Here is a 27,347-nt window from a genome sequence, read left to right as displayed (position 1 = left end):
AAGATTGTTTCCGTTATAAAAAACCCATTGTCCTTCATGCAGTAATACTTATATTTTCTTTTATCCTTCTTCAAAGACTAAATGTAATCTGAGACATCCCCCAGGGAATGAAATTTACAGGAAAGGGACCATCTCCTTCTTTGAAATAGATGGACGTAAAAACAAGGTAAGTGCATTCTTCTTATGTAAACCTAAGAAAGTATTTGCAACTGTCTGGCTATTTAGCCTAATGGCACACTGCAAGGGTTTTTTTTTAGCAATCTCACTTGACAGTAACATCAGATAGCTTTTCCTCCTCAAGGCAGTGATACTTACCGAGCCATGTCCTCACTAACAAAACGTGGTCTGTCGGTGAGGGAGCACGGGACCTCCCCCCATGTGACAGTGTTTGGGCCTAAGAGGACAATCGGGGGGCCTGAACAATGTCACATTGGGAAGCCCATGATGTCTTTTCTGTGTTTGAGTTTGAGTTGCTGCAGCGGAAAAGCTGTGAAGTAGCGTGGCTGGGTAAGTATAAAAGCCAGGGGGGTGATGTAAACAGCTTTCTGCGCTCCCTGTCATTTTGTTCTGTTGGGCACAGTGACAGAAGTAAACCACTATTGAAACGTTCGGTTTTTGCTCCAATGTGCACAACATACTTGCACATTAGGGCACACTTACCTTTTCCCTGTCAGATTGATCTTCAGTCCTCAGTTCTGTCCCCCGCCACCGTCAACACTTCTGGGTTCCTGTTTGGCCATTGAGTGGCCACTGATGGTATAACGGATGGCACAGGAGTTACATCCTCCCCGACACCCAGCCCATTCACTGCATCTTCAAGATACTGTAAATGGACTAAGCGTGTACACTGCGTGGTGGCTGCGCCATAGAGTGTACACAAAAAAATAGAAAATTGCCGGGGGAGAAAGGAAGAATTGTATTTATTTTTTTGGCAGAAGACTTTGCATGTCTCTTCTGGCAAAAATCCCCACCTCCAAGCAATTTTTTATTTTCCTGACTTTACTTCCACTTTAAGGAGTGCTGTCATGAAGAATGTGTAGTAAGTGCCGTTTTTAATTATTATTTTTTAAAAGATTTTGACAGTTTAAAGGAGAACTATGAGGCAAGTGAAACTGTCACACGTCGGCTCAATAGATCGGGAAGTGAGCGAACACATACCGCCACTCGCTCACAGCTCCCTGCAGGGATTACCCCCGGCTGCGGCGGCGGTATACTGAGCTTTGGGTGACGGGAGGATGCTAGTTTATGTCCTCCTGAGAGTTTGCAGGAAATGAAATGCTAAGTAAATCAGTGAATTGATTTTGAGTCTTGTCACTTTTCTCCATCTCTAATGTACTATTCACTCTTTTTCTTTGATTACAGAGTTATTCACAGAATTTGTGCCTTTTGGCAAAATGCTTTTTGGACCACAAAACCTTATACTATGACACAGATCCCTTCCTCTTTTATATCATGACTGAATACGACTCGAAAGGCTTCCATATTGTTGGCTACTTCTCTAAGGTTTGTCTCATTTTAAGCTATGAAGCTATGTGGACGGCTACCTTTGTAATGTCTATGGCTACCTTTAGCTGATAGAGATACATATTTACCATATGTTTTAACTGAAGGTTTTTGTGCATTTTCTCATTTCCGTAGGAGAATAAACATTGAGGACAGAGTAGTACAGGATTTCCTAAAGGGATTCACTAACTGTTAGAAAAAAAGAGAGATCAACACGTGAAATAGCATCATAACACACCCCAGTGCAAAGAAAAAAGCTTTTTTTAATAGTAGAGACTGAAGCACTTCATGGCAGCCAATCAGATTTCACCTTTTTCCTAATGCGATTACAGGAAAGTGAAATTGTATTTAGCAAGTGATCATTATCCAATGAAATGTGGATTTAACTACATTTCAACTCCACAATGTCTGTAAACTGCAGCCATACTGTATCTCACCATGATGCTGAGCAAGTCTGAAGCAGAAAAAAACAGTAATGCAAATTCAGTTTTTCTTTTTTCTGCTTGGTTAAAGCTGTGCTATCAGTCAGCACTGTCATGCATTGTGGTACACGGTGTTACAAGAAATAGTGCATGAGCTTTTTTGTGCTTTAGTTAGCCCATTCAGATAAATGGGACAGAAAGCGGAAGAGTGCAGAACAAAGCAGATATCAGAGTCCATAAATAAGTTCAATATTTGTATTGATCAAACAGCCAACGCATTTCGTGTGCAGACACAACCCCTTCCTCAGGGCTTGGAAACTATGCAGATTAGGGAATAGATATGCCCTTACTCTGCAAAGTCTTTCTTCTTTTTTTTCTTTTCTGAAGTGATTTTGTCTGTCATTGGCAGGAAGCACATTTTGCTCCATCCTTTGGGTGATGTGGGACTTGTAAAGCTCAGTAAGCTTACTAGTATTAAAGCAGTTGAAGACTCAGTTGCCTCAGAAGCCACTTACAACAATGAATGTTTTTTTACACCCCACAACTCTTCTTGTTTACATGCTGGGGGAAGCACAGTTCCAACTGTTTGTCCGCCCCGCTAGCATGTGAGCGTTGCAGGCCTCATAGAAGGAAGTACAGCATGAGCTTTACTCCCTCTGCACAGAAAACAAGAAGATTTGCGGTATGTGGAAAAGGGCGTTCATTACAAGAGGAGGCTTTTGAGGCAACAACAGGGGTCTTCAACTGCTGTTACACCAGTAAGATGACTGTGCCTGGAGTTGGGTTTTAAGTGTAACCCTTATAATTGCAGAGAACTAATGATGATAATTGTATTTTTCATGAATTCCCATAATCGTTTTCTCAAGGCCACCTAAAGTGTCAGGTGATGCCGAACATTTACCACTCTCTACTTTGCTTCCAGGAGAAGGAGTCTACAGAGGATTATAATGTGGCTTGTATCCTTACCTTGCCACCTTACCAAAGAAGAGGATATGGAAAACTGCTTATAGAATTCAGTAAGTAGCCCACAACATTTTATGTTTTACTCCATTGCTTTTTGACTTAATCTGAAATGTACTTTTCCATTCCTTACCTCTGGCAGGTTATGAATTGTCTAAGGTAGAGGGAAAGACGGGCACTCCAGAGAAGCCACTCTCAGATTTGGGTCTTCTATCGTACCGTAGCTACTGGTCTCAGACAATCTTGGAAATTCTCATGGAACTGAAGACTGAGACGGGAGAGAGGCCGCAGATCACTATTAAGTAAGATGTAATGATTAACATTACCGTACCCAAGTGATAAGCCATAGAGCAACCTGCACAGGTACCAAAATCACCTTCATGAGAAATAATTGTGTAAATGTACTAAGACAGACTTCTCTATTTCTAGTGAAATTAGTGAGATAACCAGCATAAAGAAGGAAGATGTAATATCTACACTGCAGTACCTAAATCTCATCAATTATTACAAGGTAAATATCCACAGATTTTATGTATCTAATGTACCTTCATTGCTAAATCTATTTCAGTAGTCTGGTAGCCCTGTAAAACCCAGATGTCCAATGTACAGCCCTCAGGGCTCCTGCAGACAGTAGTCTGTGTTTTGGTGCCTGCTTAAGCCAGTGAAGGACAGATATTATTTAGACTGGCTTCTAGTTCCTTTTTTCTGCGCTGGCCGGTCCTTTTCTTTTCCTCTGATCTGTAATAATGGGTATTGCTGAGACTGCAGACATGCATTCTACAGGAGATGGTCATTTTTAAGGGTGTTGTAGGGAACACAGATGTGGAATCATTTATTTGTAGAGGCTGTAGTAGCAGTGATGTGTAGCGGTTACACGTAAGCTGTCCCCAGTCCATAATTGTCTTCTGCAGCATGTCCCTAGTCTCCCAACAACTCATATAGCACGTTTGCACTCTCTGACCATCTCTTGTTGCATGTCTGCAGTCTCTGACAGCTTTCTTTAGCACTAGATTTACTGAATATTTGTGCGCGGCCCTTTCGTGATGTCAGGGCTGCACTTGAGGCCCCCTATATCATGTAAGTTGACCACCGTTGATGTAAAATATAATGTGGTGCTTAGCCTTAGTTTGGCCTTTCCAAGTGATGCAAGTGCAAGCACTTGATGGCACCTTAGGAATGCCCAATGACTTTTACATTGAACATTTGTGTACCCATACTGGTTATAATGGAGGCTGTATTGTAACACATTTCTTAGTTTGGCAGTATTTCTCAGTGACTAGAGTTGTTGTCTCTTCCAGGGTCAGTACATCCTCACACTCTCAGAAGACATTGTGGAAGGTCACGAAAGAGCTATGCTAAAAAGGGTTCTCAGGATAGACTCCAAATGTCTGCACTTTACTCCTAAGGACTGGAGCAAAAGAGGGAAATGGTAGGGAGATACAAGAACTTGAAAATTGGAAGAACCGGAAATGTTAACCTGTTGTATGACGCGTAAGACTTTCAAGCCTGAATGCCAAGAACTTTTGACCAAGTGTATTTTTCCACTTCAATCAAACAGAGCTGACAAGCAGCTGTCTTTTCATGGAGGTCATATGGCTGAATACTGTCTTTTGGATTATTGGCTGATAAACGCGTGCCACTGATTTCAAGGTGTGAGTGGTCCCTTGAGCTGGAACTACATATACAAGAGGTGCTTGAGATGCAGAGTAAAAGTAAAAAGCAACTACTTGGACAACTATGGAATAAGCCGATCTCCCTTACAACAGATCTTTATAGACTTCTTAGCTGTAGGCTTTATTTAAATGACCATCAATACACACTAAAATGGCCAGCTCCATCAGCGTGGCATTTGCTGGATATCTGTTACAACTGAAAAAGAAATTGCTTTACTCACACATTTTTTATACAGATTGCCACTGAAGGTGCCTGCAGACATGGAGAGCTCTTAGATGTTCAAGCATGATTCAGCCACCCTCAGGCAAAACTGCTTTCAGACTGCTGTGTTTGTGGATGGGAGAGGAAAGAGGTGCAAAGCAACATATAGCAGCAGATAACCTTCAGCAGCTTTTCAAATCTATGTGATTGATAGTATCCTTCACAACATGGTCACCCAGAGCTGTCTGGACACACAATGGGATGGCTGGCCATATTCGCTGAAAGCAGTGAAATGGGAAGATACTCGTGTCTATTGACAGCTTCCCCCTCATGTGATTGAGGTAAAAATGGGTTTATATATTGAAAGTGCAAAGTGCATTAATTTCAGACTTCAGTAAACTGAAAGCTGCTTGTTATTGCTTAATGGTCTTTGCGCTGCTTAATCGAATAAGCTCAAAAGTGCTTTGTAGAACAAAAACTATTAAAAACATTTATTGTGAATGTTTTTCACAAGGGAAATGCTGCAACTGTACGAGGGGCCAGTGTCACTTGCAGATCTAAATGGACTTTTTGCTTTTGTAAATACAAGGGTTGTTTCTTTTGTGTCTAAAGAAACTTTTAAAAACAATGTGGACTTCTTTGTATGGTTAATTTATAAAACAGTAACAACAGATAAAAAGTATCTTCTGCAGTAAAAGTCCATATTTATTTTACTCTGAATCCTATGAATTATTGAAGAAGCATCATGAGCTGTACACAAAGTTGTCACCCCGGTTTACATGATTGTTTAAGAAAGAAATGTTTATTAACTGGGTGCTAGTCAAGATTCTAGGACTTCAATTCAGCTGCTGCTAAAACTGGAAATATACAGAGGTTTTATTAATGGCTGGGTGCCCCTTTATTACAATTCAGAATTTGGGGATAGAGATTTGCCACCATGATCAACCTCAAACCAGATAACGTCACTGGAACCCTACAAAGTGCTCACTTATTTATTACCATGTCATAGTTCACCTCATTTTCTGTGTTAAATGGGTAAAACCATCACTGTGTGCTCCACAAGAGCATCAATAGAGAACGGCATATTTAATGTGCATTATTTATCAGATAACAGAATAAAACAGTAAAATGACAATGTCACAGCTGAAGGTGCTGGATGACTAAAAGTGCACCTAAACCTTGTCTGCAGTAATCTAAGCATTGGGTTCTCTTGACAGCAGACACCGCTAGGAGTGAATTATTACCTTCCTGTACTCCCGTGTCACAATTCATCAAAACCCTGCTGATTCTGGGTATTGGGGACATGCAGCTTACCCGTCTCGCCACAATACCATGCCCAGTGCCTAAGCTGTTAATTGCTAGGGAAGCTTACAAAAGTTTCAGATTGTTGAAACCTGCATAGGAATTTTTAGGAGCTGCAGCTTGAGGAGTTCAGGAGAAGGTATTACCTCCTTTGGAGCAAATCTGTTACTTTAACCTTTCTGGCAAATTACAGGTTAACTTTAAAATTGTACACAATTTTGTATTTCAGGTCTCGTGTTTATTCAAATTATTGCTGCAACTTTCAGTGCAATAGAAATGCATATCGCACTCAAATAATGTTTGCAGTCTATAGGTCACCTTTTTGATGCATCAGCCATCGTGCAGGGAAGGGGTGTGGAATGAACAATACATCAGTACAACATTAACAAAAGTACACCAGAAAATCAGGATTACAAGTACATCAGTGACTTTCTTGCAGATATGTAAATAGATATGGGATTATTCTAAAATATACAATATTGTAATATTTCATGGGGAGGAGTGTTTAATTAGATTACATTGAAATATCCATTAATGGATAATATTGTCACTAGACCTGACTACACTGAGTGAGACCAACCTGTTGTACCTGACATGACACGGCTATTAGTATAAAAGTCATTATGCCACTTTAGTCTCTTAAACTGACACATGCAGCTATAATGGAGGCCTTCACCAGTAATCCAACGTATGTAAGGCTGCACTCACCAGCCAGGACGTCGATGTAAAAAAAGTTTACTCCCAGGAAAGGTAAATTGCATAATCCCCATCCCATGGTTTAAGCCATAGAGCACGTCTAGAAGAATTAATAAGTGTGCAGAAAGCTTCATGGGAAAGGACTCTAAGATCTGGTCTCTCGGTGTACCTGCCATAAGGTTACATAGTTACACCTTTGAGCCAACCAAAAATCAAGATTTCTAGCGACACGTGGTTGCCAAAGCGGGGTTAAGGCTACATAAGGTTGAACCCCAGACTCTCCTGAGGAGTGTCTCCATTTTTCTATCCATGGCATCTTTTAGGGTACCCATGTCTTCAAATGTGAGAACAGATTTCTTTGCTATAGGGGCGTCCAACTTAGGAACCTTGTTCCATACTTGCTGACGGGTTATCATTAAAACGGAACCTTCTTTTAAGTGAACTAGAGAAAAAGGTTTTCCTTTCTGGATCTGCCCACTCCTTTAACAGTCTCAGACAGTGTCTTATGGACTGGAAAAAGTCTTGTTTTTCTTCAAACCTTGGTACATGAGATCATGTCTAGACAAAGAGACTTTTTCCTCCTGTATGTCTAAGGTCATAAATTGCCTGTAGACAGTCATCCTCATCCTCCAGGGATAATTTATATTTAGAGCCCCCAGAAACCTCAGCCTGGCTCTCCTCCTCCTGGGAAGATAATGGGTTTGAGGAGCTTCACTGAGCTCTTCAGGTTCGGAAGTTTTACTAGACATAACCTCCTTGGATAGGGGTAAACAGCTGGAAGACATAGGCACAGAGGGAGTACGGGAGTGCTCATGTTTTCCCATAATGACTGAAATGTAGAAGAAAGCTCTAAACAGTAGAAAGGAGGCTGATAGTAATTTAGCAGATTCTTATTTTAGAAGACCATCTATGCAGGCTTAGCATAAAGGTTTTGGGTATAAAGCTCCTAATCTTGAACCACAAACATTTTTTTTGTTGGGCAGAATTTTGCTCTTATCTCTATTTTTCATTTGTTGATCCATTTTATTGGATTTTAGCATAAAGACAATCAGAAGGCAGGAAAAAAACATAAGAGCCCAATCTGTAGACCAGGGGTAGGCAACCTCGGCACCCCTGCTGTGGTGAAACTACAAATCCCATGCTGCATCTGGGAGTCATGTCTGTGGCTGTCAGTCTTGCAATGACTCATGGGACTTGTAGTTCCACAACAGCTGGAGTGCCGAGGTTGCCTACCCCTGCTGTAGACTAAAAGATTTACAAAAAAATCCACTGTGCCTAACTCACAACAGACACTCAACACCACAGGGGCCTCTGGTGAGAAATATGCAGACTACATAGACCACTGGCTAAGTATCAACATAAAAAGATGTACTGTTACCTGGGCAGAAATGGTGCTGCGTGTGCATGGATCCATCCTCACCGACTGACTCCAGAACGGCATCTTCACAGCCCCTGCTGAGGAAAGTTGCACCCATATTCACCATTTTGGCTTCTCCCCTGCGTCGCGTCACTGCACCTGATCAAGTGGACGGAATCCACCTCCGACTCTGCAGCCACCAGACAGTCTACAGCACAAGCGGCTCTCCGCAAATGCAGGTAAGATTTCAGCAGGGAAACACTGATAGCTGCGGGAAGAGGGGAGCATGATCCAAACACAAAGGGGAAAACGTACCTCCAGTATTGGCCTTCACTAGGCACTGAAGGGGAGGGGGGTAAAACCGAGGTGATATGCCTCCTCCGCCTGAGGAAACACAAAAAACTGAAGACTAAAGAAGGCAGCCGTTTATTTGAATTGGGTGATGTGTTTCTTGTTCGATGGGAGGAGCATATACAGTATCTCAGAGGCTGTTCTGAAACACGTCTGGAGAAATTATTATTTTTATTTTTTTTTACAAAACTACCTTTTAACTGTTTCTTTGGGGAAGGCCTTTGTGCAGATTTCAGGCTATTCGGAGCAGTTTAAACATAACCCTTTGTTTAGAGAGACAATGTCCAGATCTAGTTTACAACTGATAATGAAATCTGCCAGTACAGTACAGAAAGGGTTAATTAGAGTAAACATAACTTCCCACAGCCGCCACCTTAACATTGCATAGAGGAGAAGGTAGGAATTGTAAGCAAGTAAAAGGCAAAATTGTTTAAAGTTCTGCAATATGAATGGAAAATGGAACAAATATAAAATTGTTGTTTTCTCAGTTTGGCTGAAAAAGTAGAAATGTACTTTAACCGCTTGCCATCCGCCCATTGTCACAACACAGGCGGACTTCGGATGCTTCCCGGCAGGTGGACGTGCCTGTACATAATTTTGTTTGTGCTTGCGCCCGCTAGAATCCTGACGGGCATGTAAACAGCCGTTAGAAAATGTTGAATTTTTAGGCTTCAGGCCTAATAAAACCTTCATACAAAAATGAAGAAAGCCTGCGTTGCGAGTCACAAAAATATGCACACCATGTATACATGATCGCTGCACCTCTTTACACCCCCTTCCTGGCCCGGCCATTTTTCAGTGTTCAGCGCTGCGGTACTTTGACTGACATTTATTCCGTCATGCAACAGTGTACTGAAATTAATTGTATAACATTTTTTTGGGGACACATAGAGCTTTCTTTTGGTGGTATTTAATCACCACTGCAGGTTTTTTGTTTTACTGTATAATAAAAAAAGTACCGAAAATTTTGAAAAAAAACCTGTTCTCCCTACATTGTTATAAAACATTTATTATTACCCAATTTTTGGGTAAAATATAAAAGATGGGGTCACGTCGGGGTAAATAGGCACCAAACATGTCAAGCTTTAAAATTGCGCCCACCCGTTAAATCGCAAAAAACTACCATACTCAAAATTGACCACAGCCGACGCTTTAAAAGCTTTTACCGCTCATCAGTTGTAACATGTGCGGCGCAATGGATGTAATCAGCGTTTTCGCACGTAGGCGGGCTTGACGCATGTTTGTGGGGCGGGGGACTTTCATTTTTTTTTTAATTGCTTTGATATGTGATTTTTAATTTTTTTGTAACAAATTTTTTTAAACCTTTTTTTTTTTCCACTGAACTTTATTGCTATCACATAGGGAGCCCGCAAGCTCCCTATGTGATAGCCAATTTGCAGTGACAGGTCCTCTTTATGGAGACATCAGGGGTCTTAAGACCCCTAATGTCACCTAGGGACCCCCAGAGAAGCTGATGAAGCAAACTCCTGCTTCAACAGCTTTTCTCCGGTTTCTGTAGCTACAGAGGACAATATGACAGGGGACACTGATGGACATTATGTATTCTGAGCCCAGTCTGTGTAATAACATTAATTGTTATTTCATTAACATACATTAGGGGACAGTGATGGATATACATGATGGATATTATGTGGGCTTGGAATACATAATATCCATCAGCGTCCCCTGTCCTGCCACAGTGCACATCTCCCTATCTGCCTGCCTACCTTTCTCTGATTCCAGCCGACTGAACTATCTGGACTGGAGAGTACAGTAGATACAGCGGCGGATTGATATCTGCTGTACTCTCCCGTGCCGACCGGAACTATTACTTAATTGTCGGGCGCCGCGGCCCGATATTAATGCGCCGGCCCGAAAGTGAGGAAATAGTCCCCTCTCTCCCCGGGCCATACCACTTTATCGGAGAGCCCGGGGGAGGCCGGGAGAGAGGGGACAGTTTGACATTATGAGGTTCCCGCAGGCTGAGCCACAAATTCCCCCTCGTTCTCTCTAATGCAGATGGGCCGGTCTATGCAGACATGACACCGCGACCCACTGCAGAGGGTAAAGCAAAACAAACGACAAACGCACTCAACAATTTGTTACCAGTTATACAGTAAGGTGCACACGAAATGGGCTTTGAACAGTAGAAAGGCATCATGGCACACTCACAAACCAGCATGTAAAACAACTTGTCTCACCACTAAGGACAATGACAGAGGTTGTCGCGACCCACTTTTGGGTCGCGACCCACGAGTTGAGAACCACTGGTCTAAAGACACCCACCCGCCCTCAAGAAGCCACTGTCCGGCCGTTTAATTACAACGGCCGGACAGCAGGTAGAAGGCAACATTTTGATCCATACCAAAAACTCGTGTGTGCGGCCAGCTGTACTGCCAAGAGCAGAACAACCCTAAAGTCCATTTCCACTTTTGCAGCCAAATTGGAATAACACGTACTAAAAATGGCTGCTTACCTTACTTGCTCTTTTCTGAAATCTTTAAAACTGAAGTTTTCCCCTCTCTATGGTATGTTGAGGAGGCTGGGGAGTTAATGTTTACCATAATTGACAGATCTATCAGTTGTAAACTAGATTTGAACACACACTGACCTAACAAAGTGTTAACGATCTCAGGGTTTGGCCTCTACATTGTTTGTCCCTCATTGTTCATCTCTAGTTGCACTTTGAGATGGTACCTTGTAGTCCCATATATAAATCTGCTCCAAAGAAACAATTAGAAAAGAAACGTGTCTAAAAAAAATAGTGTGGTTTCTTAAATTTGACTGCAAACGTGGCAGTGGCTTCTTGTTTTTTCATGCTGCTTGTAGTGGTACTGTTCAATGTGTTAGCTTGCAAAAACAACACGTGAAGATTTAAATTCCCCCGGTACTCATTGCTTCTCATACTTAGCAAGGCCTAAACTACACAGGACATTTTATTACTGAGACATGTTACATGTAGGGCTGCAACTAACAATTATATTCAGAATCGATTAGTTGGCCAATTATTTTTTCCATTCTGATAAAGTATTCAAAGTTTTTATATTATTAATGAATATTACTTATTGAATATTAGTTATTTAATGGACATATCTCATATTCCTTCTTTCTGCATCCCATCCCTGGCACGTCACAGAAAGAACTTGTGCAGGAAGGAAAGCATTACTAAGCGGACTTCTCTCCTGGACTCCTCACCAGACACTTTGATAAGGGGGAATTAGATTGGCTGCACGCTTGAATCTGCGTCCTGACGCGCGGATTCATGTGTTTTCCATCTCGCCACTCTCAGCTCTCTTCTAGCTGAGTGCAGGAGAGGATATTGGCAGACACACTGCACTTAGAACTCCCCACTGCCACTTTCCTTTGCTGCGCGCGACTCTGCGTGCAGTATGTCGCAGGTTTTAGGGCCGGTTTACATTATCTCCAGTCCCGGAACGCACTGGAGATGGTGTGAACCGGTCGTAAATGTGTTCGCTGCTCCCCCCCATCTTTGTACCTGGGGCAACTGCAACGTCTCCCCCCTTGGTTGTTATGCCTAATTACAGAGGCACTCTCTGATTAAGCCAGATCGGTGAAATGCGTGAGGTTGTACACATGGGAAGTCGTTCCACAGCACGTATTCATTGCTTTATTCATGGTGATTCACGGAAGTGCGACTTCTTTTCTGAGAAATATTGTACAGTAAACTTTGTTATCCGGTATTCAACTAACCAGAAAAAAAAACATTCCCTGTGTACTCACTGTCCTGCGGCATGTATTATCCTGGAAAGTGTCTATTTGTCTTAATTTGCTTTTGATTACTGTATTTTAATATTAATAATGAAGTCAATACAGAGTTTATATTATGGTATAGTATGGGGTATGGCATTAGTTAGACCTATTTTTAATAGTAACTCTCAAGCAACCAGAAATTAAATTTATCCGGAAATCTACCAATCCCTGTGGATGCCGGATAATGAGGAGTTTACTGTACACTCTACTTACACATCTCTATTCAGCCTGTCCACAGTCCACCATGAGCAGCCCGGAGAGGAAGAAGAGGCTGACACATGGAGGAGGTCACAAACGGAAGCAGTCAGTCTGTGCTCACTGGGACTCTGGGTGACACCGGGAGGAGGAGGCTGAGGCATGGGGGAGGCCACCGGTGCTCGGGCAGGGCCCGAACAGTCAGTCCGCCCGCCCCTGGTTCAGGTATAACTGCGATATATTGCCTATTATACTGGCTTCACCGGTGTTGACAAGCATGCGACTGAGTAGGGGAGGGAGTGAGGGTGCAAGGGTTCATTATAGATTCGTTGTTTCTGGTCTAGATACATATCAGGTTAAAGCCATGTAATTGTTTGCAGAAGGCTAACTCCTATGGAAATTACTGATTGCATTTCATGCTCCTTGTGACAGAACCACGGAATATTCAATTCAGTAATATAGCTCAGCATGAGAAATGTAGTGTTAAAGGCCAATGTTATGTTGTAATAACTAAAGTAGCGTGACCCAGACCTATGGATGACAGTCCAGTTGTTTTTCATCATAAGATAGCCAATGCGTTTCAGGGACCTTTCCAATCCCCCTTGATCAGGGCTATAGATACCATATAAAACATTCATCAGAATTGTATGCACCGTTAAGTCAATACATGATGTAAATGTGGAACAGTATAAAACAAACGTGGAATTTCCCCAACAGATTTTAAAGAGCAGCCTCTGAACTAGTAGATGAACAGATCTAAATACCTACCAATATCCCGATCAAGTGCTCCACCAACATATCTTCCTTTAACACAGTGTAATTACCCCCCACAATGCTTCAGAACATAAATAAATGGGAAAAATGCTGCTGCCAGACACTTGCACCTTCGCATTAGCCTTATGATAGGTGGGCACAAACAGTTTAGTGTATCTAAACCCAACAACAAAAAATGAATATACTGCAATCTTTGAACCCCATTTCCACCTTTGCTGAGGTATTAAAAAAAAACCATATGCCAGCAATGTACACCGAGTGTACATGAAGCAGGCATCTGCTATTGCTGTATATGAACACAAAAACTTACATTTTGTGTTAGCTTTCCTCTTCATCTCCACATGGAAAGCGCTGCAATTGTGCTTTACAAGTAATGTGTATAGTACAAGTGAGCCCCCCACCCCCTATTCATTAGTATTCATAGTGGCAACCCCCCCTCCCTGGACAGTGTATTGTGTGAAAAGGCAGAGCTGCTGTTTACGGATTGTGTTACACTGAATAACAGGGAGGGGAGAGTCCACTTTACATCCAACCCTGGTGTCAGATTGAGTTTCCTGTGGAGAAAATGTTGAATTTCTAGACTTCAGGCCCAATAAAAACATAATTGCACACACATACATCATCACTGCACCTCTACATTACCACAATAAATGCTAATCACTTACAAGGTAGAAATGGACTTTAAAAAGGAGTATTATGGGGAGAGTAAAATACACTCATCCCCATAATTAGAGCCAGCGTGTGACACTAAAGCTTTCACAGGTCGGCTCTAATGATCGAGGGATCACATACCACCGATTGCCTGGTGATCTGTCAGTCACCACTCCCCCCAGGGATTCCCCCTCCCTCCAGTGACTGGGGGGATGGATGAGGTGGGGGTGGGCACATCTGTCAATCAGGTAGCGGAGTGGATTCCAACTGCAGCACGGCTCTGCGTTGTCAGCATATAGCAGGCAATAGTCCGCTATATGCTGAGTTTTGGGTCACAGGAGGACATTAGTACATGTCTTCCCGTGACCCTAAAGAGAATTGTCAGAAAAATGTTGAGCCATAGTTCTCTTTTAAATGTTGTGGCTGCATTAGTTTGCTTAATCTAGGACCTTTTCCTTTATTTTCACCTCTAGATCTGGTCAATAAAACACTTCCTGTCTTAGGGTGGCTCCACTCTATAGAGGAGCAATAGAGTCACTTTGGAAGTACGGTAGTATTGTCAGCCTGTGGACAGGGCTGTATTAGATGGAATTTTCCAACAAAATAAAGCTGAACTAACATTTTTAAGCAGTTAGAGAAAACAGTTTTTTTTTTGGGTAGAAGTTTTACGAAAATACATAAAAGCGAACTATCATGTGCCCCTATCAGCGCTAAATGTTTTGTCAACCCTCTAACTGCTACTTTTGCTGTAATCTTGGTCTGGTAAAGGAAGTAAAAAAATAACAAACTAGCCCAGAGCAGGTGTCAGGGCTGTACCATCACCCATTTTCTTCATCCTAGCCTTAGAACCTTTGGCTGAGTACCTATAAACCCATCCGGCCATTAACCCCTTCGTGACGGGAGACGTACACTGTACGTCCAGCCACAAAGGGACCAAATGACTCGTGACATACACTGTACGTGACGAGTTATTTGCTGCACTAGAAGTTGCTAACCTTCTCAGCGGTTACCATTTAGTAATGGATGTCTAACTATCTAGAGATCCATTACTGAAAGGGTTAACCTTTTTCAGACAACCGATACCTTAATATCGGGTGTCTGAGAGTCACAGCAGAGCGGACACACATGCCGGCTTTTGCCGGCATTCTGACAGCTCGTATAGATCGAGAGAGATATCTCTCTCAAGCTATACTGGCTTTTTTTTTTTTTTATCTTTTGACTTTCAAGAATAGATACAAAATGTTATGTATTAGACACATAATGTATCTATTCTTGAAAGTCAAAAGATAAAAAAAAAAAAAAGCCAGTATAGCTTGAGAGAGATATCTCTCTCAAGCTATACTGGCTTTTTTTTTTTTTTATCTTTTGACTTTCAAGAATAGATACATTATGTGTCTAATACATAACATTTTGTATCTATTCTTTAAAGTCAAAAAAAAAAAAAAAAATTTGTAAGTTTAAAAAAAAGTGAAAAGCGAAAAAAATAAATGTCAAAAGTGTGTCAGTCATTTACGAACAGAAACCAAAAACAAGCTCAGTCATGAAGGGGTTAAAGGAATTGAAATAGGTGGTACCGACCATAAGCTTTCCCTATTTGCTGATGATGTGCTCTTATCTTTCACATGGCCCCAGTTATCTCTCCCTAATCTTTTGAAAGCCCTAGCCGATTTTGCCTGCGTGACAGTCCATTCAATATGTGGACATGTGTCTACTACTCACCACTGAAATGATAAAATATCTGTGAGGTTCTCACTTCTATATTTATATATCACAGGTTACAATAACAGCTGGTTCATGGTTTGTGATGAAGATGTATTCAATACACAAGTTATTTTTGAGAAATTCATGAAGAAACACATTTTTACATTTTATTATTAAAAAAATGGTTACACCGAGTACACTTTTTGGTGCACAAGTACAGCTGCAGTATAGTATTTACCACTAATTATGGCTAATGAAATTAACTTTGAGCTCTATTTACAGATACAAAATATTTACTAGAGAAATACACCTCGGCTGGCCTTCATACCAAACAGAATGGTGAACTTCTAATCAACGGGTGCATGGACCTGAAAATAAAAGAGAATGACATAAACGTACGGATAGTATGCTGTGCTTCATATATCACTGACCTACTAAGAGGTCTATTCACGAAGCAGCCGAAGGATCTAGCCGTAGCTTTGACCGATCCTTCGGCTAGCTTCGGCCCCAGGACCCCTTCGGTTCAGTAGAACCGAAGGGCTGCTGTACGGGCTATTCAGTATAGCCCGTACAGCTCCCGAACTTAGCTGAGCGGCTCAGTTGAGCCGAACGCATATGCCTCGGCTCGGCTGAGCCGCGCTGAAAGCCGAAGCCGGCCAAAAGCCTGCTTCAGACAGCTGGGCGGAGCCAGCCGTCATCTCACAGCTAGCTCCGGCCACTTGCATAGAGATCAGCGTCCCTGGTAATCAGGGACGCTGTCATTACACACTGAGAACCCGGCAGGGCCGCTATGATATTACAGCAGCCTCTCCGTGTTCTCAGTCTGTAATGTCAGATTGCGTTCCTGGTTACCTTGTAACCAGGAATGCATCGGCCACACCGGACGCTATGGGAGCCTCTCACAGAAAGGTTCACTCTGCTCCATCGAGCCGAGTAAACCTTTCCCTGCTCGTTTTTTTCTTATTTTCTTCTGACGGCAGCCGTTGGCCGTCAGAAGAAAATAAGATGTTGGATCGGCTGAGTCTAACTCCTTCTGCACTTCGGGTCGGCCGAACATGCTGAGCTTGAAGCCCCCCGATGTACGGCTGAAATCAGTCGTACAAACCTGAAGTGAATAGCCAAACAGCCTTCGGCTCACTTCACTTGGGGTCGGTTGTTTACTCGGCTGCCTATGGCAGCTTAGTGAATAGACCCCTAAGTGTTTGATTCTAAGAAAGCTCTGACTGCAACAGCCATAGGTACTCGAGTGCATTTTTAGATTTGAACACACAGGGACCATGATCAACAAAAGTAGCCAGCCTCCAGAAGGAAGGACAATTCGGAGATGATTTGAGGATACACAAATAAGATACATTTTTGTTAAGAGTGAAGGTACTTGAATGCAATTTTAGGCTGGGTTCACACCTGGGCGTTTTTCCGCGCTTTCGTACTCGCGGAAAAACGCTCAAACAGGGAAATGCCATTATTTTCAATGTGCATGGTTCCCATCTGGGCGGTTTTCCGTGAGTACGAACGCGTGGGAAACCGCCCTATGCCCAAAGAAGTACATGTACTTCTTTGAGGCGTTTTGGTCGGGCGTTTCCATTGGGGTACAGCCAAGTAGCCCTCGGAAACACGTGTTTTTTGCGCGGTTTTTTTACCGCGGATCGCTGTAAAAAAAACGCGTGAAAAACGTGCATATTCAATACGCCTAGGTGTGAACCCAGCCTTAACTCCTGAGTTTAGTGACACACCAGCCTATAAAATGGTAACTGAACTGAAAGAAAGCCATAGACAAGCATCTGCCAACCACCTTCTGAAATTCTAGTTACATGGCTACTTCTCAGCCACTGACATGGATTATGCATGGAACAGCTATAAACCCTTTGTATCCCCCCCCCAATTATATATTTCTTTAAAGCAGAGACCATGGAGAATAAAATGGTGGAGATTTATGCCACATAATGTTAGCACAACTGTTAATAAAACCCAAATTCCAGGAAACAATGCATTTAAAGTAAAGTAATCAAGCAATTAAATAGTGTGGTCTGGATGTGTTACCGCAGCAGCGATCTTCGGCCATGCTAGTGACATCACTAAGACATCGTCTGCAGATGGTGGTGTTTCCAGGTTCCATTGTGTAAAGGACTGGAAAGTGTTTCTGACTGTCAGTGAACGATCCTGGAATAGAGAAGGACAAAGCAATGTGATCCCTACACTAAAGGAATCTTAAATCCAAACAACCTGGTTAGAGGATTGCTGAAGGCAGATGTATAATTATAACCATCTCTTGAAATCTGCTCATCCAAACATCCCACATCAAGCACTTCCTCCTGCAACCTAGAGAAGTGAACAAGTCATGTGTGTCAGAAAGTTCATCTTAAGAATCAGATTGTCAAATCCCAATGCAAGCTATTTTACATGTACCAATTACAAAGAGTGAGGCCATATCTAAATCATTCAATTTATATCCAGTCAGGCTCTCTCTGTAGAGTTGTCGATAAATATAAAAGGAGACTGCACAAGCAGACTAATGCGTGTGACCAGCATTTGCAGGAAAAAAGATATGGATGTGCTTAAAGGGCACCTGTCATTCCAGAATTATGCTGCCACTGCTGACTTGTACATTGCTGTGATCACAACGCTTACAACTCTACTAGTAAAACTAACGTAATCTATGTGACACCTACAAACGGAAAATATGGCAATTGGGTGATGGAATCGGAGTGTCATGTGAGCAGTTTTACCTCTTCCTCAGAGAACGGTTTATTATCCTCCTTCAGAACGAGCCCCATATAGCCTTCAGGTACAGTAACCTCCTGCCCTCGGAATATTCTGCCTCTGAACGAGACCTCTTTACCTGTACAAAATAAAGGGTATTGCTAAAAATAAATGAACAATTTTCAAATATTCAGGAGTACCAAGTAACTTTAAAATATCCAAGAATACTGAGCAACTGTACAGATATAGCCTATCAGCATTTCACATCTGTCATCACATGCCTAGCCAGCGTAAACACTGCTTTGTTTATTCAGTTTGTCTGCAATTGCAGACAAAGAGTAAGAACATAAAGGCTTCTGCTTAACATATCTGTTTGATTCAGTATCTTTACCAACAGCTAATTATGCCACTTGAATAGATTAACCTCCTGCCGTCCGCCCGTAGGATTGCTAACATGTGGGGTGAGCTTAAAACAGACCAAGCTTCGAACAAAAGAGGCAAATAGAGGGCTGAAACAAAACATTTAATGCCGACGGGTGTTTACAATGGTCAGCTTTTAGGTCCCGTTCACACCAAGGTGACAGCGTTTCAGTGCAGATTACGCTTTTTTTTCTGCGCATATACTAAGTCGCACATTTTTGTAAGCAGATCTGTGACATTCTGATGTATATGGAAAACACGCAAAATAATTGTGTTGCACGTTTCCTATTGAGTCTATGGGGACAAATCGTGCTGATCTTCCCAGAAAAAGGCTCCTGCACTTTTGTGACAACAGGTGTTTTTCTGTGCGCAGATGCAGCCCGTCCACATGCTGCCCGTCCACATGCTGCCTGCGCGGATGCCGCCCGTCCACATGCTGCCTGCGCAGATGCTGCCCGTCCACGCAGACTAAGCAGGCACCTCACTAGGGGGAAAGGCCACCAAAAAGCATACTGTCGCTGCACTGTTCGGGGGACGGTGGGACTTATAGTCCAGTCACATATAGCACCCTGCAGTCCTATCCTCCCTCTCCGTCCATAGGCACACCACTCACCTCCTGAGGCATTCCTAATGGCCGGGGTGAAGAACGCATTGACTCGGGCTGCTCCATGCCGCTGTATAACGCAGGGAAGGAGGTGGAGGGGCTCCTGGTCTGCCGAGGTCAAGGTGCCGAGCTCCAGACGGGCACAGGAGGCAGGGCGGCTCTCGGTCATCTCTGAGGAAGGTACAGATGTATATGAATGGATGTATACAGCCGCATATAACGGGACTACCTCACACCAACAGTCCCAATACTTACCTACCACAAACTCCCGCCACAACAGATGCGGCCAGGAAGTGACGGCACACATGGAGCTAGGCATGTTGGTAAATGTAGTCAAATGAATGGGTAATGCGCCCTGTGACCTACAAAAAGGAAACTTATGATCTGTTCTTAAGAAACTGTTGATTCCATGTTGTATTTGTAACGCTAAATTTATGTTGGAGAATTAAAGGGAAAAAACTTGTCAGAAGTGGGATTCGAACCCACGCCTCCAGAGGAGACTGCGACCTGAACGCAGCGCCTTAGACCGCTCGGCCATCCTGACAACCGACGGTGGAGTACGTGTTTTAGATGTTGTCTCTGTACCTTGCCCTCGACAGACCACCTCGTTCCCTGCATTATACAGCAGCATTGAGTAGCCCGAGTCAAAGCGTTCTTCATCCCGGCCATTAAGAACGCCTCAGGAGGTGATAGGACTGCAGGGTGCTATATGTGACTGAACTACAAGTCCCACCGTCCTCCGAAGAGTGCAGTGAGAGTATGCTTTTTGCAGTATGCCTTTGTAACACCTCCTTACTAAATTCAGCATGTTAAGGCCGTGACACACTGCACGCGAAGCAGCGCGGAGCGGGGGCGCGCTGCCTTTGCGAGCAGTGTGTCATGTCATTTTCTTCTGGGCACCTCAGCTGGCGAGAGCTCGCGGAGCTGAGCGTGCCGAGATGAACAATTTCAACTTCAGCCAATCGGCTCGCGCGTATAAACCAGCGCGTCGCGATGCGACAGCTGGCAGGTTGTTACGGACGAGCCGATTGGCTGAAGGTGCTGTCAATCATCTGACTGCACTCAGCTCACACACTGCACGCAAAGCTCCGTGCCGGATAGCTTTGCTTCGCTCTGCATGGCTTCGCGTGCAGTGTGTCACGGCCTTTATGATCCGCCTCCCGGCTTTTCTGATTGGCTAGGAAGCCACGCTGCCCAACAACAAGTGAATCCTGGCTTCTTAGCCAATCAAGATGGTGGGAGGTGGGTCATGACTCGCCACCTGGCTTCCTGATTGGTCAGGAAGCCAGGTAGCCTCGGCAAGTGAAGCCGGTGTTCTTTCGCTAGAACACCGGCTTCACAGGCAATCAAGAAGCCGGGCCACGGCACTGTTACACGGTATTGGCGAGTACCGGAAAAAAAATATTAGTACTCATACTCGATACTAAAAAAACGATATCGGTGTATCCGTAGTGGATACTTTTGCTCGGCATGTTGCCTATGTATGTTTATGGACCCATTCACACTGGATCCGTGCGTTACAATCTGTTGCTTTGCAATATGTTTTACAATGGGTGTTAACAGAAGGGCACTGAAAAATATAAGGGTGTGAATGGGACTAGTTCACAGCATTCCATTCCGTTGCGCTGAAAAAAAAGTAGAACCTGCACTACTCGTTTTTCAGTGCAACGTAATGCAAAAGATCTGGTGTGACCGAGCCCAATTCACACATTCATTTTTTAGTGCCCTTCCGTTAACATCAATTAGAAAACGTAACACGTAAAACATAACAACACAACACAACGGAAGGGAAGGAAATCGGAAACATCATAAAAAAGATCCCCAGCAGACTCCGCCCAGTCGCCGCGCAGTCTGCTAGGGTTCTTCTTTATGAAGGTTCATCCCTGTTTGGACTGCCGAGTTTCACCTGGAATTTGTGGGCGATTTTTATGCAGATGTGTCCGATTGGAAATATAAGTGCACTCGTTTTTCAATGATTTGTTTAATAAATGGATTTTCACTACGATGTCTTTTACTGTCCTGTTTAAGAGAAAATATTGCAAGAGTCACCATTTCAACACTGGGCTAGGTTCCCACCTAGGCAATTTATCGTGCGTATTTAGCCGCGCGGTATCACACCAAACAGAGATTTGCATTCAAGTCTATGGAGGCTGTTCACACCTTTGCGATTTGTCACGCGCTAGAAATCGCCTGTTGCACAAAAAAGTTCAGGAGCGATTTTCGTATGGATTTCGCGCGATTTGGGTCCCATAGACATCTCTATGCATTGAAAACCGCACGACAACCACGCGGTTTTCAAAGCAAAATCGTGCGAACAGGAACGCGTAACAACTGCACTAAAACAGCTCAGTCGCTTAGGCGCTGAACCTAGCCTTATGCCATTCATCAAGTCTGTGTGGTGAGAAGCCGTCGGAGAGATAACATCAACGTGGGCTGCTTGTTATGACCAAAGTATATTTATACTAGGTCACATTGATTCTGGTGAATGCCATATCCGAAGGCAGACATCCCAACTCTGTTCCTGTAGTCCGAGATGTTCCGGGAGTCTCCCGCTATTAGATAGCAGCTCCATGACGCCCGGGAGAGATTCATTTTATCCCAGAAATGTCTACTCTACTCTATCTGGGATACCTAGTGGCACTTGTGGAACTACCAGAGTTGCAGCAGTCACAAGTGCCACCTGGCATTCCGCCACTTGGGGGTGCTTGGAAATGCAGAAGAGGTGCCTGCGCCAATGCGCCAGCGATGTTTTGCCATAATATGCGGCTCAGATTACTGTGAGATGGGAGTAGGGTGTGGGCGTGGCGTTCCTGTGTTGTGGAGTGAGTGAGCTGCACGTTGTACTGGGCAGGGTTTTCTGAGATTGTGGGCGTGACCTAGGCTGCAATCATTAGTAGGACCCACTTTGTTAGAGCGGCCATGTCTGCTGGCTGAGGCGGATGAAGCAACAGTTGAATTACCATCATGGAGCGGAGGAGGATTCTTCTACGGTTCTTCTATGGCAGGGGTGCCCATTAGATCGATCGCGATCTACCAGTCGATCGCAAAGCAAATGCTGGTAGATTGCAATCGCAAGTTAGCTGTCCCGAGCTCCCTCCCATGGTGCTAGTGCGGCTGAATGTATTGGATGCTGCAGACGGGGAGGGGTGTACCATCCCATGGCATAGGTGTGGCCAGAACACACCCGGCCTGGGGATCTACGTGTTGCTGCTCTGCTCTGCAGCAGGACTGAATGCTCCCTAAAGGGGCTGAGTGGACAGAGTTCGGTATGAGGGAAACCCTGAGTTCGGGGAGGAGGTAACAACACAGTCATGAAGAGCCCACGAAATGGGCAAAGTGATGGTGGCCACGCCGCGCTAAGCTCTGCACCTACAGTGGATGCCATAGACAACAGTCAGTAATGTTCTACGAATCTATGTGTGCACCATCCCTGACAGCACTGCACGGTCACAACCACCCACACATCCTTTCCACTGCCACTTACTGCAGCACAGGCAATGCAGGGCATCATGGCTTCTCACGGCAGTAACTAATGGCAACCACTTGATGATGACGATATAGTGCATAATACTCTCTGCCCTTGATCAGTTGTATTTGCTCAGTCAGTGCGCCTTTTCTGTACACACAACCTGCACGGGCTGTTTCACGTCTACATGCACAGAACTGACCACCTGTATACACCCCCTGTGTCCAGAAAATATTTCACTCCTCTAATATTTTGTATGGTCTACATTAGGAAGTGCCATGATATCAGCACCTACTATATACAGCAGGGGTGCCCTGAACAAGGAGAGACAGCCAGAGGAGAGCAAAGAGAGACAGCCAGGAGAGAGCCAGAAGAGACAGCCAGGGGAGAGCGAGGGGAGGCAGCCAGGAGAGAGCCAGAAAAGACAGCCAGGGGAAAGAGAGGAGAGACAGCAAGAAGAGACAGCCAAGGGACTAAGAGGAGAGAAAGCCAGGAGAGAGAGGAGAGACAGCCAGGAGAGAGAGAGGAGAGACACCCAGGCGAGAGAGGAGAGACAGCCAGGGGAGAGAGTAAGGAGAAGAGAGCCAGAAGAGACAGCCAAGGGACTAAGAGGAGAGACAGCCAGGAGAGAGAGGAGAGACAGCCAGGATAGAGAGGAGAGACAGCCAGGAGAGAGAGGAGAGACACCCAGGCGAGAGAGGAGAGACAGCCAGGAGAGAGAGGAGAGACAGCCAGGAGAGAGAGGAGAGACACCCAGGCGAGAGAGGAGAGACAGCCAGGGGAGAGAGCAAGGAGAGACAGCCAGAAAAGACAGCAAGAAGAGACAGCCAGGGGAAAAAGAGGAGAGACAGCTAGGAGAGAGACAGGAGAGACAGCCAGGAGAGTGAGAAGAGTGACAGCCAGGAGAGAGAGCAGGGAGAGCTAGCCAGGAGAGCGAGAAGAGACGGCCAGGAGAGAGAAGTGACACCCAGGCGACAGAGGAGAGACACCCAGGCGAGAGAGGAGAGACAGCCAGGGGAGAGAGCAAGGAGAGACAGCCAAGAGAAAGCCAGAAAAGACAGCAAGAAGAGACAGCCAGGGGAAAAAGAGGAGAGACAGCTAGGAGAGAGACAGGAGAGACAGCCAGGAGAGAGAGCCAGGGGAGTGAGAAGAGAGACAGCCAGGAGAGAGAGCAGGGAGAGCTAGCCAAGAGAGAGAGGAGTGACAGCCAGGAGAGAGAGGAGAGACTGGCAAGGTAGAGCAAGGAGAGAAAGCCATGAGAGGGTGTCTTTCAAGACTTATCTGCACCCTGTGTTTTTGACACATCCCTGCTCCCTGGGTTCCAGTGTCTCTCCGTGCCCATAAGCGTTAAGATGGCTAATTAAATCTATTGTGCTGTAGGCATTGGAAAGCCTATTGATAAAATTGAACTTCTATATTCAAATAATTAGGTTTTTCCAATAGGAAGATGCATGCAGTAGTCCCAGTAAGTATTTTAATATGTTTGGTTTCAAGATAAAGGGTTTTTATTTGTTGGTAGATCTCATTTTCTTTTTGAAAAACTCTTTTTATTAAAGATTTTTACAGGTAATATGGTTTACAACATTCGCACTCACAGCCGTGAGAGCACACATATAGTGCAACAAGTCAACCCCGTACAATCCATCCCCAACCATGGGATATCTTCTTATAGAACAAGCATGGCAATTTTGGGGGTATTGCCACGCTTGCCGGACCTAGAGAGCATATCCCCCTGCACCGGACATCCACCGGAGCTCGGGTGAGTAATTCAGGAGCCGAATCTTCAGGAGTAATACAGGAGAAAGGTCAGTGTAGCGGTGGAGTTCCCTCAGTCACGTCCGCGCTGCTTCACATCCCGGCCACGCCCCCTGGTAGATCTCATTGAGCTCATCATTTGAAAAATAGATCTTAACACAAAACATTGTGGGCACCCCTGATCTATGGTATGCTCAGTTTTGGGGGTCAGGGAGAAGATTGGGGGAGCGGTTGATGTACTGAAGAAGGACAGGACTTTCCAGTTTCAAACACATCATCACACATGGTGAAGTTTCCTTATACTCCAAATCTGTCCGGCTTCTTGATTGGTCGGAAGCTGGCCAATCAGGAAGCCATGCACCCGACTTTCTGATTGGCTGGGAAGCCGGCTTCATGCTCCCTCCACACCTCATGACGAGGAAGCATGGAGCCGGCTTCCCGGCCAATCAGGAGATTGGGTGCAGCGTTATTACACAGCGCCAAGCTTTCTGATTGGCCAGAAAGCGGGCTCCATGCTAGGGTTGCCACCTGTCCAGGATTCACCTGGACAGTTCGGGTTTTGAATGCTGTGTCCGGGTTTCATTGCACCAGGAACCTGGACACAAGATGTCAGGCAGACAGGGGGCAACCAAAATTAAGATAGGGGCTACTGGCTCCCCACTGAAAATAGTCTGGACTGTGGTATTTACATATTAATGGGTGGCTCCTTTTACATATGAATAAGCCACAACTCATTCTCCCCCAAAAATATGTCCGCATGTCGCTAGAGTGTTCAGGTTTCGCTTGAAGAAAAGGTGGCAACCCTGCTCCATGCTTTCTCGTCACCTACAGATAGCCATCTGTAGTGATATGTCTACACTCTCTGACTATCTCTAGTGATATGTCCAAACTCTCTGACATACTCCCTGGCACCCCTGCTCTCTAGCTGCCCAAATGCTTATATGTAAAGGCTGTCACTGGCTGTTGAAAATGTTTACAGGAGAGGGCGCCCACAACTTACAGCAATCAAGCTGGGAAAATGTTCATGACCTCACTATCACACAACACGGAAAAACGGCCTCTATGTCTCTTCACACAGGCAACTTTTCACTGCAATTTTTTCATGTTGTACCTGCCATTTAGTTTGTGCATTTTGGAACCTTTTGATAGAGCTGAAGCATCAATGGAAGACATTAGTGTAGTAGCCAAACTTCCCATGTTTTGTACCTTTGCTAAAAACTATACATTTCTGTATCCAAGAAGCCACAAAATATCGTTTGAAGGGAAAGCTCGACAGACCATAGCGTTTAGCCAATCATTAATGTACAACACATGCAGAACTTCAGCGTATATTTTTAGAATCTAACTGACGGCTATGATCGCGAGAGGTTCCATGGTGTAATGGTTAGCACTCTGGACTTTGAATCCAGCGATCCGAGTTCGAATCTCGGTGGGACCTTTTTATAATTTGCGTTTTCATTTTTCATCCTCCAACTCTGACTAAACTCACTAATTGGTGAGTTCCACGTTATTGCTATAAATTCAATTTCATGATTTAAAATGTTGAGAAAGTGATATTTTTAAAAGCAAATTCTGTTTAAATAATGTATTTGAAAGACTGCAGCATGAACCTTATTGTTTATACAAATGATTATTACATGAAGTGCAACAGCATAACTTGCAATCGATGATGCAAAAATAGATATACTGTATTTAAAGAATAATTGGATTAATAAAATATGACATTTCTGGCTAATTCGTGAGTTTTCTAGTGTTATATACTGATGTACACAGCACAGGCTTGGAACACAAAGTACAGGCTGCTGCGACAAGGCAAGTCCTCGTTAGTATAGTGGTAAGTATCCCCGCCTGTCACGCGGGAGACCGGGGTTCGATTCCCCGACGGGGAGGCCATGTTTTCTTCACTTTTGAAACATGTACCTTTTTCCCTAGTTATTGGCACTTTCTTCTACCTCCATACATAATGTCAGGATGGCCGAGCGGTCTAAGGCGCTGCGTTCAGGTCGCAGTCTCCTCTGGAGGCGTGGGTTCGAATCCCACTTCTGACAGTCAGTATTTTTCCATTTCATGTTTCTTTTGACAAATTAGATTTCCTTTCACAAACTTTAACATAAATGAATAACGATAATGTGAAAAAGCTGCAATATTTTATTTCTCAGCAGCAACCTTATTTGCACTGACTAAAATCCATATATGTAACAAAAGTCACATGCTCTACATTGCAAAACAGTCATTTATTTAGATACATAACACACTAACTCATTTGAAATCATACTTAAATATAGCAAATTGTATTCCTAATTAAAACATAAAAGTTAAATGTTTAATGAAAACGATATGTCAGAAGTGGGATTTGAACCCACGCCTCCATTCGGAGACCAGAACACCCAGCTGGTGAAGACTTGTCGTCTTGAGTCTGGCGCCTTAGACCGCTCGGCCATCCTGACACTTGATGATCTGCATAGCGAAAAATATTTATCAGTCTGCATTTTACACGATACAGTTCTCTTGAATTGGCTTTTTCTGTTACATTTTGCAGTCACTGCAGCTCACACTCATCAATTCGTCACCAGCTTTACAGCAAGGTGCACATGGAATGGGCTTTAAACAGTAAAAAGGTTTCATGGCACACTCACAAGCTAGCATGTAAAAAAACTTGTTTCACCACTAAGGTTAACAACAGAGGTTTGGATACACAAATGTGAAAGCATGGGGGGTTTCAGCTGCCATTGGGATGTGCGGGATCCCTTGTGCGTTCCTGAACCTTTAAGGGTGGTTGGGCTTCCTCCTGACAAACCTGCACCCAATTTTCCAATTTTATCTTATACAACACCACTCACATTT

At 44.0% G+C, this 27,347-nt stretch overlaps 2 protein-coding genes and 5 non-coding genes across 7 annotated transcripts in view; 4 read left to right on the top strand and 3 right to left on the bottom strand.

Moving 5' to 3' along the window:
* Positions 1-4,770, top strand: part of KAT5 (lysine acetyltransferase 5) — a 29,402-nt gene extending 24,632 nt beyond the window's left edge. The window contains exons 9-14 of the mRNA XM_018552862.1: positions 77-166; positions 1,363-1,503; positions 2,848-2,941; positions 3,028-3,187; positions 3,315-3,396; positions 4,184-4,770. Coding sequence (XP_018408364.1) covers positions 77-166; positions 1,363-1,503; positions 2,848-2,941; positions 3,028-3,187; positions 3,315-3,396; positions 4,184-4,318 — 702 coding nt within the window. The 3' untranslated portion in view covers positions 4,319-4,770. The remainder of the gene's footprint in view (positions 1-76; positions 167-1,362; positions 1,504-2,847; positions 2,942-3,027; positions 3,188-3,314; positions 3,397-4,183) is intronic.
* Positions 4,771-15,897: 11,127 nt separating this feature from the next.
* RNASEH2C (ribonuclease H2 subunit C) lies at positions 15,898-19,551 on the bottom strand. Its single transcript, XM_018552879.1, has 5 exons — positions 19,542-19,551; positions 19,292-19,453; positions 18,285-18,397; positions 17,599-17,718; positions 15,898-15,926 (listed from the first exon to the last, which is right to left on the bottom strand). Exons 2-5 carry the CDS (start codon positions 19,449-19,451, stop codon positions 15,906-15,908), a joined length of 414 nt encoding a protein of 137 aa, XP_018408381.1. The 5' UTR covers positions 19,452-19,453; positions 19,542-19,551; the 3' UTR covers positions 15,898-15,905.
* Positions 19,552-19,743: 192 nt separating this feature from the next.
* Positions 19,744-19,826, bottom strand: TRNAL-CAG. Its single transcript has one exon. It is a non-coding gene; the product is annotated as a tRNA-Leu (tRNA).
* Positions 19,827-25,869: 6,043 nt separating this feature from the next.
* Positions 25,870-25,941, top strand: TRNAQ-UUG. Its single transcript has one exon. It is a non-coding gene; the product is annotated as a tRNA-Gln (tRNA).
* A 379-nt stretch (positions 25,942-26,320) lies between these two features.
* TRNAD-GUC lies at positions 26,321-26,392 on the top strand. The gene has a single exon. It is a non-coding gene; the product is annotated as a tRNA-Asp (tRNA).
* A 76-nt stretch (positions 26,393-26,468) lies between these two features.
* Positions 26,469-26,551, top strand: TRNAL-CAG. The gene has a single exon. It is a non-coding gene; the product is annotated as a tRNA-Leu (tRNA).
* Positions 26,552-26,841: 290 nt separating this feature from the next.
* TRNAL-CAA lies at positions 26,842-26,950 on the bottom strand. The gene is made up of 2 exons: positions 26,913-26,950; positions 26,842-26,887 (listed from the first exon to the last, which is right to left on the bottom strand). It is a non-coding gene; the product is annotated as a tRNA-Leu (tRNA).
* Positions 26,951-27,347: the final 397 nt, after the last annotated feature.

Source organism: Nanorana parkeri, unplaced genomic scaffold (assembly GCF_000935625.1).
Source record: "Nanorana parkeri isolate BGI_ZX_2015 unplaced genomic scaffold, ASM93562v1 scaffold99, whole genome shotgun sequence".
Lineage (NCBI taxonomy): Eukaryota > Metazoa > Chordata > Amphibia > Anura > Dicroglossidae > Nanorana > Nanorana parkeri.
Note: the sequence above shows the minus strand (reverse complement) of the source record. Positions and strands in the feature narration are given on the sequence as shown.